The sequence below is a fragment of the Oncorhynchus clarkii genome, chromosome 29 (assembly GCF_045791955.1).
Source record: "Oncorhynchus clarkii lewisi isolate Uvic-CL-2024 chromosome 29, UVic_Ocla_1.0, whole genome shotgun sequence".
In the NCBI taxonomy this organism is placed as follows: Eukaryota; Metazoa; Chordata; class Actinopteri; order Salmoniformes; family Salmonidae; genus Oncorhynchus; species Oncorhynchus clarkii.
In genome coordinates, this window is record NC_092175.1 from 31,813,588 (window position 1) to 31,835,507 (window position 21,920).

The 21,920-nt window shown below is 42.8% G+C and overlaps 2 protein-coding genes across 2 annotated transcripts; one reads left to right on the plus strand and one right to left on the minus strand.

Annotated features, from left to right (window-relative positions):
- The first annotated feature begins 856 nt into the window (after positions 1-856).
- On the plus strand, positions 857-16,349 carry LOC139388762 (zinc finger Y-chromosomal protein 1-like). The gene is made up of 8 exons (XM_071135671.1): positions 857-5,524; positions 11,718-11,814; positions 12,015-12,350; positions 12,498-12,647; positions 12,754-12,861; positions 12,935-13,069; positions 13,224-13,370; positions 13,543-16,349. Exons 2-8 carry the CDS (start codon positions 11,748-11,750, stop codon positions 14,820-14,822), a joined length of 2,223 nt encoding a protein of 740 aa, XP_070991772.1. The 5' UTR covers positions 857-5,524; positions 11,718-11,747; the 3' UTR covers positions 14,823-16,349.
- Positions 16,350-18,081: 1,732 nt separating this feature from the next.
- On the minus strand, positions 18,082-21,016 carry LOC139388764 (lipocalin-like). Its single transcript, XM_071135673.1, has 6 exons — positions 20,815-21,016; positions 20,363-20,502; positions 20,180-20,259; positions 19,043-19,156; positions 18,784-18,885; positions 18,082-18,487 (listed from the first exon to the last, which is right to left on the minus strand). Exons 1-6 carry the CDS (start codon positions 20,908-20,910, stop codon positions 18,468-18,470), a joined length of 552 nt encoding a protein of 183 aa, XP_070991774.1. The 5' UTR covers positions 20,911-21,016; the 3' UTR covers positions 18,082-18,467.
- Between the last annotated feature and the right edge of the window lie 904 nt (positions 21,017-21,920).

Sequence of the window (21,920 nt, forward strand, 5' to 3'; positions counted from 1 at the left end):
TGTCATTTAGGTTAGTATTGTGGAGTAACTACAATGTTGTTGATCCATCCTCCTCAGTTCTCTCATATCACAACCATTCAACTCTGTAACTGTTTTAAAATCACCATTGGCCTCATGGTGAAATCCCTGAGCAGTTTGCTTCCTCTCCGGCAAGTGAGTTTGGAAGCACATTATTTTAATTTTATTTTTATACATATCTACCAATCGGTGCCCTTCTTTGCGAAGCACTAAAAACCTCCCTGGTTTTTGTGGTTGAATATGTGCTTGAAATTCACTACTCGATTGAGGGACCTTACTGATACTTGTATGTGTTGGGTATAGAGATGGGGTAGTCATTCAAAAATCACATTAACCACTTTTATTGAACACAGAATGAGTCCAAGCAACTTATTGTGATTTTGTTAAGCACATTTTTACTCTTGAACTTATTTAAGCTTGCCATAACAAAGAGATTGAATACTTATTAACTCAAGACATTTCAGCTTTTCATTTTTTATTAATTTGTAGAAAATTCAACAACAAAAAATCCACTTTGATATGTGGTATTGTGTGTAGATCAGTGACACAAAATCTCAATTTAATATATTTTAAATTCAGGCTGTAAAACAACGTTTGGAAAAAGTAAAGGGTGTGAAAACCTTCTGAAGGCACTGTATATACTGTATACTGAACAAAAATATAAACACAACATGTAAAGTGTTGGTCCCATGTTTCATGAGCTGAAATATAAGATCCCAGAAATGTTCCATAAGCACAATTTATCTCAAATTTTGACCACAAATTTGTTTACAAATTTCTATATGCACAAAAAGCTTATTTTGTGCACAAATGTGTTTACATCCCTGTTAGTATTTATCCTTTGCCAAGATAATGCATCCACCTGACAGGTGTGACATATAAAGAAGCTGATTGAATAGCATGATCATTACACAGGTGCACCTTGTGCATGGACTATGAAAAGCCACTCTAAAATGTGTTTTTTCACACAACACAATACCACAGATGTCTCAAGTTTTGAGGGAGCATGCAATGGGCTTCCTGACTGCAGGAATGTCCACCAGAGCTGTTGCCAGATAATTTAATGTACATTTCTCTACCATATGCCGCATCCATTTTAGAGAATTTGACAGTACGTCCAACTGGCCTCACAACCACAGACCATGTGTAACCACGCCATCCCAGGACCTCCAAATCCGGCTTCTTCAACTGCGGGATCATCTGAGGGGGTGTTGAGGAGTATTTATGTCAGTAATAAAGCCCCTTTGTGGTTAAAAACTCATACAGGTTGGCTGGGCCTGGCTCCCCAGTCATGTGAAATCCATAGATTAGCGTCTAATGAATATATTTCAATTGATTGATTTCCTTACATGAACTGTAACTCAGTAAAATCTTTGAAATTGTTTCATGTTGCATTTATATTTTTGTTCACTATAGTATATACAGGGTCAGTGCCAGTACCAAATGTACAATGTCCAGGGATACTGGAGTAGTTGAGGTACATGTAGACAGGAATTAGGTGACTGGTAGCAGGATTAATAATAATAAGCAATATGGCAGCATAAGTAGAGTGTGGGTGTTATTGTGAGTGTGTGAGAGACTGGTAGCAGGAATATATAAATATGTATGGTAATATGCTGATGGTAAAATAATGTACACTGCTCAAAAAAATAAGGGGAACACTTAAACAACACAATGTAACTCCAAGTCAATCACAATTCTGTGAAATCAAACTGTCCACTTAGGAAGCAACACTGATTGACAATAAATTTCACATGCTGTTGTGCAAATGGAATAGACAACAGGTGGAAATGATAGGCAATTAGCAAGACACCCCCAATAAAGGAGAGGTTCTGCAGGTGGTGACCACAGACCACTTCTCAGTTCCTATGCTTCCTGGCTGATGTTTTGGTCACTTTTGAATAATGGCGGTGCTTTCACTCTAGTGGTAGCATGAGACGGAGTCTACAACCCACACAAGTGGCTCAGGTAGTGCAGCTCATCCAGGATGGCACATCAATGCGAGCTGTGGCAAGAAGGTTTGCTGTGTCTGTCAGCGTAGTGTCCAGGGCATGGAGGCGCTACCAGGAGACAGGCAAGTACATCAGGAGACGTGGAGGAGGCCGTAGGAGGGCAACAACCCAGCAGCAGGACCGCTACCTCTGCCTTTGTGCAAGGAGGAGCAGGAGGAGCACTGCCAGAGCCCTGCAAAATGACCTCCAGCAGGCCACAAATGTGCATGTGCCCGACGTCCACAGGTGGGGGTTGTGCTTACAGCCCAACACCGTGCAGGATGTTTGGCATTTGCCAGAGAACACCAAGATTGGAAAATTCGCCACTGGCGCCCTGTGCTCTTCACAGATGAAAGCAGGTTCACACTGAGCACGTGACAGACGTGACAGAGTCTGGAGAAGCCGTGGAGAACGTTCTGCTGCCTGCAACATCCTCCAGCATGATCGGTTTGGCGGTGGGTCAGTCATGGTGTGGGGTGGCATTTCTTTGGGGGGCCTCCATGTGCTCACCAGAGGTAGCCTGACTGCCATTAGGTACCGAGATGAGATCCTCAGACCCCTTGTGAGACCATATGCTGGTGCGGCTGGCCCTGGGTTCCTCCTAATGCAAGACAATGCTAGACCTCATGTGGCTGGAGTGTGTCAGCAGTTCCTGCAAGAGGAAGGCATTGATGCTATGGACTGGCCCACCCGTTCCCCAGACCTGAATCCAATTGAGCACATCTGGGACATCATGTCTCGCTACATCCAAAGCGGATGCTTTAGTCCAGGTCTGGGAGGAGAACCCTCAGGAGACCATCCGCCACCTCATCAGGAGCATGCCCAGGCATTGTAGGGAGGTCATACAGGCACGTGGAGGCCACACACACTACTGAGCCTCATTTTGACTTGTTTTAAGGACATTACATCAAAGTTGGATCAGCCTGTAGTGTGGTTTTCCACTTTAATTTTGAGTGTGACTCCAAATCCAGACCTCCATGGGTTGATAAATTTGATTTCCATTGATCATTTTTGTGTGATTTTGTTGTCAGCACATTCAACTATGTAAAGAAAAAAGTATTTAATAAGAATATTTCATTCATTCAGATCTAGGATGTGTTATTTTAGTTCCCTTTATTTTTTTTGTATATATATATATATATATATATTTTTTAATTTTACCCCTTTTTCTCCCCAATTTCGTAGTATCCAATTGTTGTAGTAGCTACTATCTTGTCTCATCGCTACAACTCCCGTACGGGCTCGGGAGAGACGAAGGTTGAAAGTCATGCGTCCTCCGATACACAACCAACCAAGCCGCTGCTTCTTTAACACAGCGCACATCCAACCCGGAAGCCAGCCGCACCAATGCGCCGGAGGAAACACCGTGCACCTGGCCACCTTGGATAGCGTACACTGCGCCCAGCCCGCCACAGGAGTCGCTGGTGCGCGATGAGACAAGGACACCCCTACCGACCAAGCCCTCCCTAACCCGGGCGACGCTAGGCCAATTGTGCGTCGCCCCACGGACCTCCCGGTCGCGGCCGGTTACGACAGAGCCTGGGCGCGAACCCAGGAGTTCCCTTTATTTTTTTGAGCAGTGTATATACATGTAAACAGGAGTAATAGTGACCAGTAGCAGGACAAATGGCTAGATACTAATGGTAATGGCAATCAATAATCAATGAACAGCAGCAGAATGGTAGTAATAAATCTAATCAATAATCATTTAGCAGCAGCGTAGGTGTGAGAGGTGTGTGCATGTGGGTGTAAGTGTGTGGCGTCAGTGATGTGTGTGTGTGTGTAACATTATTTGAGTAACTGTGGTTTATGACTCGTGACAGACTGCAATATAGTCTTCACTTGATCATAGGTCTCCTGCTGCACTCCCTCACAACCTGCCACTAACTCCATACCCCTCCCCTCAACTCACCCCTCTGCCCGTGCATGCACCACAGCTGCCCGCAAGACGCATCTGTACATCCTTGGGGGTACACTGAAGGTGAGTCTACATCCAACATATTCATGCACACCATAAATTCTACTTGCTTGGTTATTTTTTACATGAATCAATACACTGTGGATTAGAAAACAGGACATAGAAGAAGCCACTTTCATGTACTGGTAGCCATTCTTGATTCCCGATCAGTTTCTTTCTACATCTTTCCACAGGATGAGAATGAAGTAACAGAGGAATAAAACCAACCATTAGATAATGGAACCTGCCCAAAATTAGACAAGAGAAAAAGACATGGAAGGAAGTATTGTGAAGCACCCCAGATAGTTGTGCCATTGGGACTGAAGGAAGACTCCAGTGAGGATTCCCTCTCAGATTTTGAGTGGGAAGAGGAAGCAGTGAAACTCTGCTCTGGACAATGTGATTCCCACCTGAACTACTGTAGAACTTCACCTGGAAAAGACTAAAGGATACAGAATTAAAATGACTATGGGTAGCATTACCCTGCTCCACTCATATGGGTGGGGTAGTTTTCTGTTTTTTCTTTGCACACACATCGTATAAAGTATTTTGTGTAATACAGTGTGTGACTGTGAGTGGTCTATTGCCTTTAGCTGAGGCCTGTTTTTTCGTATTACAGGTGGTAGAGCAGTAGCCTCTGCACCGTAAAACTGTAAAATCGATGCTGTTCGCTGTTCTCTCTCCCGCTACACTATTATTATGGTGTCACGGGTGCTGTAGAAGTACGTGTCCCCTGCTAGCAGGTGGGGCTTTGTGCACGGAGACACTTCTTGGGGAATAGGCTACTGTTTGTGTAAGTGTTTTACTGCTTCTACACGAGACCTGGGCTTTTACCGTACATGTGGTAGAGCGTGTCCCTCAGCACGGGAAGAAATCGAGCCCCCTGTCAGCTGGTCTCTCTCTTGCTACATTCAAAATATGTTCTTATCTCAAAAGGCATCAAATTGCAGGCAAGAGAGAAGATCAAGAAATATCAACTGTACTAATAAATAGTGTCAAATGACCCAGAAGAAGTGGTCAATCAATGGCAAATATGTAGCCGTGAAGTTAACCTGTAGTGTAAATTGGTAGTAACAAACCAAGGGTTTTATACAGGGCTAAATATAGATGGAAAATAACAGTATCTTGCTAATTAATGGCGGCAGCAGTTAAAGTTCTCGCAGTTTGTTCTTGATTTTTAGAGACATTCAATGAAGCAATACATGAACAAACTAAACCAGTCTTTCAAAAGGTATGCAAAGCAAACAGACGCGGTGTTGAGTCCCTGATCGTGGCCTGCCTGCAATTACCAGTTAGGTTTCCAGACTTCTTCCGCATTTTCCTACGACTTTCGGGCTGTGACGTGAATGCTGACGGCGGCCTTGGTGCTGGCGGAGCTGGGGGCTGTAGCGATTCTGAGTATCAGTGGAGCTTCGAAAGTCTCGGCCCCTCCCTCCCTGCGCCTCAGCGGCCCGCCCAGCTAGCGCAAACTCCCGATTGAATCCTGCCCGAGTCTGGGGAAACCGGACGGCCTGGAAATCGAGCGACGGAGGGAGGCCAACCCGTACTACAAAATCTGGTAAGCAGGTTATCTTGCGCTTTTTTATGTGCACGGAGCATATGAAATGCCTTGCATATGTGATTGCGTTTACATTATTCTATTTTTCTATCTGACAAGCGGAGAAGCGCACGAGGAGTTGGGCCTTTCTTGCTTATTTGGGCCCAGGCCTTAAGCAGGCCACAATTACGGCCTAGAAAATCCGGGAGGGGATTTTTCTAAACATCGGTAACATTAGTCTGCTAGTCAGATACCCCCACAAAATACAATAGTAGCCACCATGTTCAAATATGATACTGTGCATGCATTATTATGCAATAGTGGGCAAAATGTTTGTCCTGTGATCTCCAACACAAAATGGCGTACTTCTGTTTTTGAAAACACTGAAGGAAATGGGCGTTAGCTAGCCAGGGTAGCCGCCATAGTTACCTAGCTATAAACCTTTCAGGTGGCTCGCGAAATAGCTAGCTACATGCATTGATATTGACTATCGGATGGATGTGTTTGCTCTTGTCATGAAACTCATGTTTCCATTTATGTTAGCTAGCTCAAAGCTGCCCCAAACAACATTAACCACATTTAGCTAGACGAGCTACTGTTTGATTTATATTAGGTATGACGTAACCATTTTATTACGACCGCCAGATGATTTGGTGAAATGTCCTTATTTTGTTTGCTTGCAGACCTTTTGTCTTAAATGTTTTATTGTGTAAATATACATTATACCAGTCGTTTTTGTACTGAGTTCGTTCCTATTTTCATGTTAGGCCAGCTAAAGGTTTTGAGTCAGATCAGCTCATTATGCAGCTGCACTGCCTGTCTCGCGCTCCCACACCACTGCTGTCAGATTTGACCATGGGGGTGGGTGAATTGGACGAGAAATTTAACGGCACGTTGCCCAAACCCTTTTTGTCTCGATGCATTTCGGAAAGTAACCACATGGATTCCTTCACATTGCAAGACTATGAGGATTAAGATAGTAATGTTTTTGCATGGCTGAAAACGTCGCTCGTTATGTCAAAGCACATTACAACAAAAGTATGATATTTTCATTCCTATCACAGATGTAATAAACCTAATCGCTGCCTATACCCTTCCTCATGTTGGTTTAAGGCAGTAGGCCAAGTAAAATAGCTAGCTAGTTTAGATTGCCCCCAAATGAAGTGCAGACCAATATAATTGATGTCTAGACCGATTGGGACATGGCTACATTTCACAGGATGTGAAATACATGTGCTTAATGATATATGTTACATTGGAACATGATTGCTTCTTGTTAGAGAGAAAAATATGTTTGAGATTTAGGATTTGAATATGGTAGACTATGGGACAAACTGGCAGGGGGGACCTCCCTCAGGATTTTTTGGGGGATCTAAAGCTCATTTCCTGTATTTCTACCAGGGCTGTCCCTGACAAAAAATAATATTGGTCAACCAAAAGTAGCCTTTTCTTTCGACCAATCAATTTAGTCAAAATGTTTAACCGTGTATTTTACCATTATAGACACACCCTCCCTATATGTAGGCTACAAACCTTGTCTGATGCTTTAAGCACACTGTTTTATTAAATAATTAAGACACACATATGACTCAAGGGAGCCAGAGATCAAGATAGCCTAACCAGAAGGGAAAAAAACCTGTTCCTGACCCCCTTCCTCCCACTGCTGCTGGCCTTCGCAGATTCTGGCGCTACGCTCCTGAAGTTGCCAGTAATAGGCTACATTTGGAGTGCCAATTTATTAAACATTTCTACCAATCTGCGTGCCAGTTATGATTTTCATATGCTCGTTTTCATGGAACAGTTTCATTTAATTTATAACAGTCTTTGTATCTAAAAATCATTGTTTGTGGTTAATCGACATTCTATCTAAATTAAAACTCTATAAATCTAAAAGTAACTTTTATTGCCATTGTCAACTATGTAAAAATAGCCTACATAAAGCCAACACATGAAAACATTGCAGCCTGCAGGTAGAAAATATCCTGATCAAAATAAATATCCTATAAATCACATTGCAGACAGGCCAATCGTAGCCAAAGAACTTGAAACATTGTATAAACTGGGTCGCCCAGAATCTCCTGCTAGCAAACTTGAGACATTGTATGAAATATTCTGGGCCCTCTAGTTGCTCCAGACAGACACAGCTGTAGGCTATTTGTGCAATGGATAAGAAGTAATCAAATATTTGATAATGTTTCCACTGGATCAGAACGTTCCATTTCCCCCTTTCATGCCGAGTGGTTATCGAAAGGGAGAGCTGGAAATATTGTCATTATCAATTGATTATAAAAACAGACTTTGTTTACTTGCTGTTTGAGGGGGGGAATGGCTTTGAGAAGCTCCACAGCTCATTAGTGGTGGTGAATTAAGGCAATCAGAAATACTCAGACATCCCCAATGGCCACATTTATAGGCCTACATTTGTGCGGAGGCCAGGTAGACTAGTCCTACTTCTATATGCGTAATCGGGTGCTCATCCTTACTAAACTTTGACTGACAGGAACGTTTCAAACAAAAGACGATAAATAAATTGACAGAACTCAGAAATGGAATTAAATAAACAAAAACGTGCTTCTCAAGTGTAGCATAAATTGTGAGTTCTGCAAAACAGATGTCCACTCCGATAATGAGAACGGTAAATGACTAATAATAATATATTGAATGCATTAACAGAAATTAGAATAACCAAACACATTCCAGATTAGAAATTATGGGAATTAACAGTAAATGTAGGCTACTACTGGTGATTATATGTAATGGGGAATTGATACACAGAAAACAATGCACACAATGAAATGATGAAACATTGAATACCCACAAATTGGCGGGAGAGAGCAGCACATTCTGGAGAGAGATGTGCCGTGTGCATCTGAGCCACAATCCTCATATTCTTGGACTGGCATCCCTGTGGCCTCCAATTGATTAGTCCACTGAGACTGGCTCAAATCAGACAGGTGCAAATCAGACAGGTGTTTTGTGTGCCATGAAAAAAAGTATCTATTTGCAACTGCTCAACTAGAAAATTCAAATGTTTTCAATACAGACCCCTTTCGCCATACGGTATTCCACATAAGGCGCCCATACCTTATGAAAGTTGCACAGTATACTCTTAATCTTATAATGATTAAAATCTAGTGATTAGAGGTCGACCGATTATGATTTTTCAATACCGATACCGATTATTGGAGTGCCAAAAAAGCTGATGCCGATTAATCGGCCGGGTAAATGTTTTATTTTTTTGTAATAATGACAATTACAACAATACTGAATTAATATAAGACATCAATAAAATCATTTAGCCTCAAATAAATAATGAAACATGTTCAATTTGGTTTAAATAATGCAAAAACAAAGTGTTGGAAAAGAAAGTAATATGTGCCATGTAAGAAAGCTAACGTTTAAGTTCATTGCTCAGAACATGAGAACATATGAAAGTTGGTGGTTCCTTTTAACATGAGACTTCAATATTCCAAGGTAAGAGGTTTTAGGTTGTAGTTATTATAGGATTTATAGGACTATTTCTCTCTATACCATTTGTATTTCATATACCGTTGACTATTGGATGTTCTTATAGGCACTATAGTATTGCCAGTGTAACAGTATAGCTTCCGTCCCCCTCCTCGCCCCTACCTGGGCTCGAACCAGGAACATATCGGCAACAGCCACACTCGAAGCATCGTTACCCATCGCTCCACAAAAGCTGCGGCCCTTGCAGCGCAAGGGGAATAACTACTCCAAATCTAAAAGCGAGTGAAGTTTGAAGCAGTATTAGCGCACACCCAGCTAACTAGCTAGCCATTTCACATTGGTTACACCAGCCATTAGGCTGATAGGCTTGAAGTCATAAACAGCGCTGTGCTTGCGAAGAGCTGCTGGCAAAACGCACGAAAGTGCTGTTTGAATGAATGATTACGGGCCTGCTGCTGCTCAGTCAGACTGCTCTATCAAATCAGACTTAATTATAACATAATAACACACAGAAATACGAGCCTTTGGTCATTAATATGATAGAATCCGGAAACTATCATTTCGAAAACAAAACGTTTATTATTTCAGTGAAATACGGAACCGTTCGGTATTTTATCTAACGGGTGGCATCCTTAAGTCTAAATATTCCTGTTACATTGCACAACCTTCAATGTATGTCATAATTACGTAAAATTCTGGCAAATTAGTTCGCAATGAGCCAGGCAGCCCAAACTGTTGCATATACACTGACTCTGCGTGCAATAAACGCAAGAGAAATGACACAATTTCACCTGGTTAATATTGCCTGCTAAACTGGATTAGTAGTTATAACTAGTGATTATGATTGATTGTTTTTTATAAGATAAGTTTAATGCTAGCTAGCAATTTACTTTGGCTTCTACTGCATTCGTGTAACAGGCAGGCTACTTGTGGAGTGCAATGGTTAGAGCATTGGACTAGTTAACTGTGCGGTTGCAACATTGGAACCCCTAAGCTGACAAGGTGAAAATCTGTCATTCTGCCCCTGAACAAGGCAGTTAACCCACAGTTCCTAGGCTGTCATTGAAAAAAAAAAATGTAACAATCGGAAATCAGTATTTTTGGGCGCCGATTTCCGATTGTTATGAAAACTTGAGATCGGCCCTAATTAATCGGCAGTTCCAATTAATCAGTCGACCTCTACTAGTGATGCATATCTTGACATTTCTGCCATCCATTGTGACATTGTGGGAAGATAACCAACCTTCCAATTAATAGCAATGCATTTCTTAGTTGAACATTACTGGACATTCAAACATATCAGTATCCATTCATCATCATCAATAGTGTCTCCAGGTCTTCCTCACATTTTTGCTTGGAGTGTTTTGTGTCATTGGGAAAAGCCTCTCAAGCCTTGATACTGTTTGGAAATCAATTTTAGAGATTTGTCAGACTGCCTTAAAATAGTTTCAATCTATGAAGCATCTGGCTTGTCCAGTGTTTTCTACACAGAGATAATGAAGTGTTGTATCTGCAAAAGTTCACCTTGGTGCTGTGAGACTGGTCTTCCCTGGTTGCCTGACCATGCTGAGTCCCCTGTCACCATCTGATTCTGCTCAGACGAGGCTTGAAAAATAATGACCTTGGTGTACATTTATACATTATATTATCCAAGAACAGCATCCGTGGTTCAATAATTGAAATGGCCGTTATTCCCAGATCCCAGACTGTAGCCAACCCATCAACGCAAGATGGAACTTTGTATCCATTTACTGATTTTTATATACTGCAATATTCCCCTGAGCTCTGTAAACTGGTCTTCCCTGGCTGTCTGATCCTGCTGGGACACCTGTCACCATCTGATCTGCTAAGATATGATGAACATAGTGTTGTGTACCGACTGTGCACCATGACAGTGTAGCCTGTAGAGCTGTTTATACTATGTCAGAGTGAAAAGTAGGGAATTAGCTAGAGAAACTGACAGATCAATAACGTTACATTGCTATAGTGACTAATATAAAATCACATTGCGTTGTCAAAAAAATGTCTGAATATTGTCCCTCAATTTTTTGGGTCACTGGTTTCCTCGTTTGGCTCAGGTCTAGTGTGATTGAGGCAAAAATAAATAGCTGAAATTAGTGAGCTGGCTAGCTAACGTTAGCCAACTTTTGACTAGCTCTAATTCTACATCAACTAGCATAAACTAGGAGAGTTAATTTACTTCTGTTGAAACGGGACAAAAAGGCTACAAAACATTTCCATACACAGAACAGCTGTTAGATGCTGCTATCTGACAGATTGCTAGAGGCTAGAACTGTGGCAGCTATTAGCTAGCTAGTTAGTTCTCTTCAGACAGAACTTCTTGAGAGGGATGAAACATGTCATGTTACATGTCAGTTGCTTTTACAACCTGGAGAAAATGCACAGCAGATGCAGGCAGCAGCACCGTGCTGGTCCTATAATAATAGCTTTGCCTTCATACAGCCTGTCCGCACGCTCTGTGGTTTCCGTGTGGTCCTAAATCCTGCCTGCTGAAACCGGCAAACAACCTACCCAACTGCTCTGAGGCTTCCGCATGGTTCTTAAGCACACCTATGACGCTTTTAGTGTCACACAGCAATGATAAAATGGGGGGAACAAAAATGTAATTTTAGAATATGTTGGGGTCATGTCTCCCCTGTCCCCAGTGAAAGTTGCACCCCTGTGGTAGATTTTGGTTGCCATTAGGCCCATGTGACTGATTTGACTGGTCAATTATTGCCTCCAGTGCTGCAGTGACCAATGAGGTGTAAGGACAATGGATGAGGACGAGACCAGGCTGGCACTACATTCCCAAGAGCCTAAAATCATTCTCCATGGATCAGGTAATAGCAACATTTTGTTTGCGCATTCAAGTAATTCCCTGTACTGTTCGTTGTTCTGCACAAAAATCTAACATTTCTTCCAAGTTTTTTGTTTTTTGTTGTTATTGTCTGTGTAAGAGTGCATGAATGTGTTTTCTGCAGCATGTTTATGTAGGCCTATGCTGAATATATCCAACTGTTCCTGTGTTTATGTGTTCCAGATGAGGGTGGTGCTGCAGGGGAGGAGTTTGTGGTGGAGCTGCAGGAGACTGTGCTGGTGTCGGAGGGGGAGGGGGAGGGAATGGCGGTGCATGGATTTGCTTCAGACGAGCTGGTGATCCAGGATGCTGTTGAGGACGTGGTGTCTGAGTATGTGCACTGCGATGAGGATGAGGATGTTGCCGTGGAGACGTGTGTGATGTCACTGGAGGGGGAGGACGAAGGTGTTGCCATGGGGGACATTCCTGAGGATGTGATGGTCGCAGATGGGCATACCCAGGATGAACTGGACCCAGAGCAAGACACAGACGGCTGTGGGGACTACCTGATGATCTCCTGTGAGTACCAGGCTGCTTCTCTCCTCTCCAGTTCTACATCAATACCACTGTCATCTGGCCTCTTTATAAAGAAAACATTACAGTTAAACTAATGACCAGTAGTGAATGGATCTCTCACTCTGTCTCTCTCTTTTCGTCTTCCTCCAGTGGATGAGGCAGGCAAGATGGTGTCAGACGATGGCACAGAGGTGACTGTGGAGGGAGCCGAGGAGGACCAGGAGGTGGAGAAGGATGAGGACGGCCAGGAGGTGATCAAGGTGTACATCTTCAAGGCAGACTCTGGGGAGGATGACCTGGGTAAGGAGACATGAATAATGTTTAATACCTCAGGAAAGAGGGATTCTATAACCTATAATAGTTGATCACCAAGGTGTATTATATCAGTGTGTGGTTGTCTGTATAGGAGAAACAGTGGACATCAGTGATGGAGACACAGAGGATGTGGCACTGACGGACTCTACAGGCCGAACGCTCAGAGAGAAGATGGTGTACATGTCTCAGGGGGACCATGGTAAGTGATCAATTCTGCGTGTGTGTGTGTGTTTTTTTTACGGTTGTGTTGTAACTAGTATGTTACCCTGCAGGTTCATCAAAGATATCTGATGAGGTTTATATGGAGGTGGTGGTGGGGGGTGAGGAACCAGTGACCCACGAGCGGTCGTACGACGGCACGGCTCTCAGCAAGGACTTCATGCCTGTGGCCTGGGCAGCCACGTATGGTCAGTAACACACTTTACATACAAACATACAGTGTAATAACAAGGCAGATAATGTCTTCTTGCTCACCTGCCTTCTGTAGTGATAAGTGTCTCTGCTCTAGCAGGGGTGAGAGAAGCTGTGCATTTGCATCAAACGTTTGCTGTGTTATTCCAGGTTCTGAGGACAGTGAGAGCTGTGAGAACAGAAACGGTGCTGCCAGTGCTCTGCTGCACATTGATGAATCAGACGGAGTGGACAAGATCAACAGGCAACGAAACAAGAACAAGAGAACAAGGGCTGAGCCTCGCCAGGTCCAGACAGGTACACAGCTGTCAGATGGGACAAAATAACTATCTGGTACTGATTCTATGGCTTGGGTTTTCACGTTGAATTTTTTGAATACAGACCATCTGTTGTTTTTACACCGTCAAGTGATATCTGTGAGTCATGTTTCTGCCCTAATTTTCTTCTCTCTCGCTGTTTCCCATCCTAGCCATCATAATTGGTCCGTATGGCCAGCCTCTGACAGTATATCCCTGCATGCTCTGTGGCAAGAAGTTCAAGTCGCGAGGCTTCCTGAAGCGCCACACCAAAAACCACCACCAGGATGTCCTGACCAGGAAAAAGTACCAGTGCACGGACTGTGACTTCACCACCAACAAGAAGGCCAGCCTTCATAACCACATGGAGGTGCACACGCTGAGCAACAAGGCTCTGTTTGAGTGTGAGGTGTGTGGCAAGGAGTTCCACCAGCAGGCGGCGCTGTTCTCCCATCGACTGCAGCACCACCACCGTGAGCCCAAGAGCCCTGTGCCTTCACAGGCCAACAAGATGCACAAGTGCAAATTCTGTGACTATGAGACGGCTGAACAAGGACTGCTCAATCGCCACTTGCTGGCCGTCCATAGTAAGAGCTTTCCCCACATTTGTGTGGAATGTGGCAAGGGTTTCCGGCACCCCTCCGAGCTGAAGAAACACATGCGCACGCACACCGGCGAGAAGCCTTACTCTTGCCTCTACTGCGACTACAAGTCGGCTGATTCCTCCAACCTGAAGACGCATGTCAAGACCAAGCACAGCAAAGAGATGCCCTTCAAGTGTGAACGCTGCTTCCAGACCTTTGCTGAGGAGGAGGAGTTGCTGCAGCATGGGCTGACGCACGAGGAGGCCAAAACCCACCAGTGTGCCCACTGTGAACACAAGAGCTCCAACTCCAGTGACCTGAAGCGCCACATCATATCGGTGCACACCAAGGACTACCCCCACAAATGTGCAGTCTGCGATAAAGGTTTCCACCGGCCGTCTGAACTGAAGAAGCACTCGGCGTCGCACCGTGCCAAGAAACTGCACCAGTGCCGACACTGCAACTTCAAGATCGCGGACCCCTTTGTGCTCAGTCGCCATATCCTGTCAGTCCACACCAAGGAGCAACAGGCCTCTCCTGAAAAGAACGGAGCCAAAAGGACCTTATTGGGACCTTCCCCTGCCTCTGCCTCTGCCAGTGCACCGGTGGCAAAGAAGCAGGTTTTGGTGCCTGGTGCTAGTTCTAGTGCTGCGGGCTTGGCCACAGGGCCCAGGGAGAGGAGGGTGTACCAGTGTCAGTACTGTGATTACAGCAGTGGGGATGCCTCAGGCTTCAAGCGCCATGTGATCTCCATCCACACAAAAGACTACCCCCACCGCTGTGAGATCTGTTCTAAAGGCTTTCGCAGGCCCTCGGAGAAGAACCAGCATATCGCACGCCACCACAAGGACTTGGTGCAGGCAGAGTGACCCTGGCACTGCCCACCCTTCATACCACCAGAACAACACTAATGCAACCACCACCACACCGTAATCAATTGAATGTGTGTGTGTGAGTGTGTGTGTGTGTGTGTCTGCTGCATTAACAGGGAACATCTATTATTTTTACCGCAATGACTCTCAAGCCAACTTTCCTGCAACTGAAAATGAATTTACGTGTACATATACCGGTGTAAGGCCTATGGAATAAGGTGACAAAGCCCTGTACAGACTTGCACTTTATCTGCATGTCCCCCTGCTGGTGACAGTATTGCATGGCAGAATGTGCAAGAGTCGCAGGTCTCTCTGAGGTCTTTGTAGATTCATTGTTTTTACTCCACAGCCACAATCAGTTCTTTATTAAAGTGGATATTTTTAAGCCTACTTTAACTTGGCACACGACTAAGATAAAATATGATCTACAAGCTGTTTGTATTCACACAATAAAATGGACACTCACCTGCTGAGAGAAAAAGCAGATCCACTGAGCAGAGTGGTCGAGATTAACTCAATTCTAATAGCACTTGCCACCAATTTATTTTAAGAATTATGAATGCAGTAGTCATGAACTCATTAATTATACCTGATGCTTTGAACGCTGAGACACGAAGAGTATGTGTGTTGTATGTAGTTGAGTGCTTGCTTGTGTGTATGCCTGTTGTGAGGGATGTCAGTTAATGTATATATTGTGCTTCCTGGTAGTCTGACCCCACATCTCTCTGTTGTCTTATCTTTGGTATTCTGAGAACTGTCGTTGTTGTTCTGAGGAGAACTATCTGTCCGGTGAAGGAGTTGACTGCATCATAGCAAATAACCAAGGCATTTGTAAAAGCTGCGGCTTCAGAGAAGGTTTATTAGTTGATTCGCTTCTTAACACAGTGAGATACTAGATGTGGCCAACCATGCCATCTGGGTAGAGGGATCTAATATACAGGTAAGCAGTATCAACTCCAACCCATAAACCCCTCTTTATACACATTATTTTACCCCTAATAAAGCTTGATTATCAGACACCTGACTGAAGTGTGATGCAGCGCCAGCAAGGCCTTCGGAGTGAGGATGCACACTATCTGGTACCACTAATTCATGACCACAACATTACACGCTCCTCAAAACCTATTGGATGAGAGAGCCATAGGTCCATCCCCTCTGACCTTCTCCATTGGATTTTGAGAAGGAGAGGATGCGAGGAGTATGCGATTGAGATTCTCCCATCTACTTATGTCAGTGACCAGTGAGCGGTATTAGTTCCCTGAAGAGAGATGTAACTCGTGGTATGTTTGTACTCTGGCTTTGACAGTTCCTTCCCCTGTGATAATTTTTAGTTTTTATATTTATTTCATCATCATGAAATTTGTTGTATAGTTCAGTGTAACTAGAATTCTATGGGACGTAAATTATTGTTTTGTACACAAATCTGTAAAAAGTGTGTAGATGTAAACACTTACATAAAAGGAGGAATCAGAACTGTGTTGTTATGGATGTACTTGACGTATTTGTTAAAAAAAGATAATAAAAGCAAAGTATTTTACCTGCTTGTTTGTCTTTTTAATAATTGACCAATACAGTGCCTTCAGAAAGTACTCATACCCCTTGACTTATTCCATATTGTTGTTACAGCCTGAATAAAACATGGAAAACTTTTTTTATTTAATAAAAGTGAAAACATGTTTTTAGACATTTTTGAAAATGTATTGGAAATTAAATACTGAAATATCCAATTGATGTAAGTATTCACACCCCTGAGTCAGTACATGTTAGAATCACCTTTAGAAGTCTTTGGGTAAGTTTCCAAGAGCTTTGCAAACCTGGATTGTACAATATTTGCACATTATTATATTTTTATTTTATTTGAGCTCTGTGAAGTTGATTGTTGATCATTGCCAGACAGCCATTATCAAGTGTTGCCATAGATTTTCAAGATGATTTTAAGTCAAAACTGTAACCAGGCCCCTCAGGAACATTGAATGTCGTCGTGATAAGCAATCTCTAGTGTATATCTGGCCTTGTGTATTAGGTTATTGACCTGCTGAAAGGTGAATTTGTCTCCCAGTGTCTGTTGGGAAGCAGACAACCAGGTTATCCACTAGGATTTTGTCTGTGCTTAGCTCTATTCCTTTTATTTTTTATCCTAAACAACTCCCTAGTCCTTGCCAATGACAAGCATAACCATAACATGATGCAGCCACCACCATGCTTGGAAAATATGAAGAGTGGTACTCAGTGATGTGTTGGATTTGCCCCAAACCTAATATTTTGTATTCAGGACAAAGATAATTTCTTTGCCACATTTGCAGTTTTACTTTAGCGACTTATTGCAAACAGGATGCATGTTTTGGAATATTTTTATTCCTTAGAGGCTTCCGTCTTTTCACTCTGTCATAACTACAATGTTGTTGATCCATTCTTAATTTTCTATCACAGCCATTTTACTGTTTTAAAGTCACCATGGGCCTCATGGTGAAATACCTGAGCAGTTTCCTTCCTCTCCGGCAACTGAATTAGGAAGGACGCCTGTATGTTTGTAGTGACTGGGTATATTGATACACCACCCAAAGTGCTATTAATCATTTCACTGTTTTGCCATTTACTAACGAGGTCTTTTTGGTTGAATCTGTGTTTTAAATTCACTGCTCGACTGAGGGACCTTACAGATGATAATGTGTGGGGTACAGAGATGAGGTAGTCATTCAAAAATCATGTTAAACACTATTACTGCACACAGAGTGAGTCCATGCAACTTATGTGACTTGTTAAGCACATTTCTACTTCTGAACTTATTTAGGCTTGCCATAACAAAGGGCTTGAATACTTATTGACTCAAGACATTTCTAAAAACATATTTCCACTTTGACATTATGGGGTATTGTGTGTAGGACAGTCAGTGTTGTAAAAATACTTTAAAAAGTCATTTTTATGGGTATCTGTACTTTACTAGTTATGTTTTTGACTACTTTTACTTCACTACATTCCAAAAGAAAATAATGTACCTTTTACTCCATACATTTTCCCAGACAGCCAAAAGTACTAGTAACATTTTGAATGCTTAGCAGGACAAGAAAATGGTCCAATTCACACACTTATCAAGAGAACATCCCAGGTCATCCCTATTGCCTCTGATCTGTATGACAATTGGGTAACTTTATCCATCACAGGCCATTGACACAAAATCTCAATGTAATCCATTTTAAATTCAGGCTGTAACACAACACAATGTGGATAGAGTCAACGGGTGTGAATACTTTCTGAAGGCCCTGTGTGTAACTGCAAGGAGTAGGATAACATTTTATTTTACAGCTGGGTTTACAATAGGGCATACATGTGATCAGACTTCTAAAGCAGCTTATATTACTTAGGATCAGAGGTATTAAATACCGTCATATATAAGAGTAGGATGCCTGACAAACTGATAAAGCACCAGACAGTATTTTATTGGAACAAATCGGGGAAGTGGAAAACTAGGCTGCAGTGGGTAATGTAGCGTAGCTGCAGGTTAAGGCGGAACCAGATGGGTCACTGCAGCTTAAGGTGGTTCTTGGTTGCCACAGTTGCCATGTGTCTGCCTACCCATCAAGTAGCAAAGCCATGCAGAAGGATCAAGGGAGGACGCTTTGGAAGTGATGAGCATCAATGAAATTACGCAGCGGGACACTCATCTGTAGAAAGAGCGAAAGAAGGCCTGAGACATTCCACACTTCTATCCATAAATATTGTTCAACTTAGGGCTCTATTCAACCGGTACCGCTGAAGCATTACAGATTGCAGGCTGGAAATGTTAAGGTAAATCTGATTGAGCAGACATATGCAGCGGTTACATATGCATCATGAAATGCAGTCTCCGCTAACGCAGGAACATTGCCTTTAAATTTCAACCACGCTGTAACGCTGAACTTCCGCAATATGGATTTAATAGAACCCTTAAATACACGTCACAAACAGAAATGGGACTAACCGTTTTTGGGGAGGATAGCAATGTTCTCAGGCAGAATGCCAGTGTCCAGGGAGAACTGCTTAAACTTCTGCAGCAGGTCAGGGCTCAGGTCTGTCCCGCGGGCTGTAGACACCACACATGCAGAACATGGCAGACTAAATATACTATGAAGGATACAATACAATTTATTACGCAAGATTGCTAACAAATTATGGGGGAAAAATAGTGACAAAATGAGACTGAGTTATAGGAATTAACAGAGGAGTGGAAAAGAACTTACCATACAGTTTGTTGAGCACAGTTGAAACACCTCCCTTGGTCTTGATGGTGTGAATGAGGGCGTACTCATCATACTTAACATCAACGACACGCATGTCATTTTCATTATTCCAGCCTAGAGAGGGGTGAATAGAAGATGAATAGACACACACATTTTTTGTGTGTGTGTGTGTGTGTGTGTGTGTGTGTGTGTGTGTGTGTGTGTGTATATATATATATATATATATATATATATATATATATGAGCAGGGTTCCAGGCATAAGCAACATATGTTTGTATTTTTAGGAACTCAGTCGGGTCTCAACTAACAGTTTATACATACACTAGATGACTGACAGGGGGCGATGTCTTGAAGCCACCGCGACTCCATCTTGGCACTCCCCCACCATTGTAAAATATATTTTGGAAGCTATAGAAAGGCTTTTATAAAAGTCTACATTTGCTTTTGAAACACTTGTTCTATTACAGACACCTTAGTGCATACTTTTAAACTATATTGTGCGAGCTAAACATAAAAAATGAAACATTTGAAAAGATATAAAACAAGTTTATATAATATTTTATATAATACTTAGAAAGTACTAATGTTACTGTCCCCACTACAACAACAAAAACACTTAAATACATGTAATTGTTGTTACATTTATTCCTACGGAGGACTGCTTTTCTGAGGAGTACCAATATGGCCATCCAGTGGCTTCAAAGTCTCTCATTGCCTAATACATAGCATCAGCAATCCAAGGTTTACATACATCATTGGTAAGAATAGTAGAATACACCAGGTGCAATTTGATTGTGCATCATCAGTTGGGGAGCCCCCATCGATTTTGTTAGTCATTCTCACTCAGACCATATTAATGTGGCATAAGTCATAACAAAGTTAGTTATAAAACTGCAAAGTTTTCTCTCCACCCCATGGCCAAATGTGTAGAATTGCGGAAAATGTACTTTAAAACTGCAACAGTTTCTCTTCGCCCCATGGCAAAATGTATAGAATTGCACGGAATGTTTCTCTACACTGTCTAGAGGGGGCCACTAAAATGTTTTTCTGCGAGGTGTGGGCCCTGTAACCAAATCTCGCTTAGGGCCCACAAAAGGTTATAACCGGCCCTGTATGTGTGTAGGTTCTAGACTCACGCTGGCTCTTGAAGATGAATTTCCCAGGAAGGTTTGTCTTCTCAGCCAGGTGGTTCATTCTCCAGCAGGAGCCATCAGTGCTGCAGAGACAATACAGTTCATTCGGGTTCAGCAGAAAGTCTCTCTCTCTCTCACTCACTCACTCACTCACTCACTCACTCACTCACTCACTCACTCACTCACTTCAGGCTAGCATATGCCATGTCCAGGTCTCCTTCAACAGTTGGTGTCAGCATGGCGGTGCCCATCTTCATGCCGTCCCTGTGGCTGACAAACCACTGGGCATTAGTAGCAAATCCAATCAGGTACCACTTTCCTGCAACCTGAAAAAAAAACAGCCCTGATTAGATTACAACACCTTCTCATTCCTGTCTGTGGGGTCACAGATTTGTTCGATCCTAAATCTGTGAGAGCTGATACTGGAATATCCCTGAATCATTTACAAATGAAATTCTCAATCTGAAAATGTGTCACTAGAATTCCCACATTTCTCTTAATCATTTCCATTTGTATCAGTTTCTTTTTTGTATTTTTCAGTAAATTTTTTCTCTATAATAATCTCTAGTTTGGTCCTTATCATTTGATTTTCAATGTATCCCTGATTTGTTAATCCCTCTCTTCATTCTCTCTCTTACCCCCTGTAGATTGAAGTCTCCTTGGGGAAGAACCTCAGCGGTGACAACCAAGGAGCAGAGCAGTGCTCCTAGCGCTCTCAGCAGCATGGTCGTCATGACTACAGCTGAGCAGGGTCAGTATCAAGAATTCTTAAGTAAGTGGTTGTACGAGGAAGAGGACAGAACAGGAGATCTGTTTTTCTTCACTGCCTCTCACTCCTATATATACTGTAGAGCATGAGCTTACATAACCCCCCCCCCCCCCCTTCCCATACACAACCTGCTACCTGACACCATCTCTATACCACACCCCCTAGACACACATACACACACACCACACCACACCACACCACACACACACACACACACACACACACACACACACACACACACACACACACACACACACACACACACACACACACACACACACACACACACACACAATACCAACGGGTGGAGATGGGGCTTGTGGGGGGTGTGGCTGAGACCTCCCAGTCACTCCTCCCTCTATAGAACCCTGGAGGTGGGATAGGTTCAAACAGGAGCAGCGTCCCCCCCATCCCCCACAAAGACAGTGATGAACAATGCAGTGTCTGCCTCTCCAGTGCTTTCTGTGGGCAGGAAACAGATAATCAAAACTAACTGTCAGCACTTTGGATGGTAAACAGAGCTCCCCCTAACACACAAGCCCTGAATCTCTTTGTGTGTGTGTGTGCGAGCTTGTGTGTGGTTTAATATTAAATCTAACTATCAGTGTAAAACCTTGCTGGAAGAGGTAGAGCAAGCCTTCATGTAATCTCAGTTTGATTTATCTCAGGTCAACATTTTTAACATTTAAAAAAAAACACAACCTAATATGATTCTCCACCTATCTTTTTAGGGGATCTATCCCTTTAAATCGGATACTGCTTCAGGCAAGTAATTCTTATAAAAGTTGTAAAACACGAGATGTTGTAAGAAACTATTTTCCAGTGGTAAATGTTTCACTCTTTTGACTGTTCGACTTAAGGTAAGGTGATAGACATACTGGGATGGAACTCCTGAAACAGGTGTGGGCAAGTCTAAAAGCCACAGACACACCTGCAACCCACATACCTTGCCAGTTGAAACAGTGGTCTGGAAAC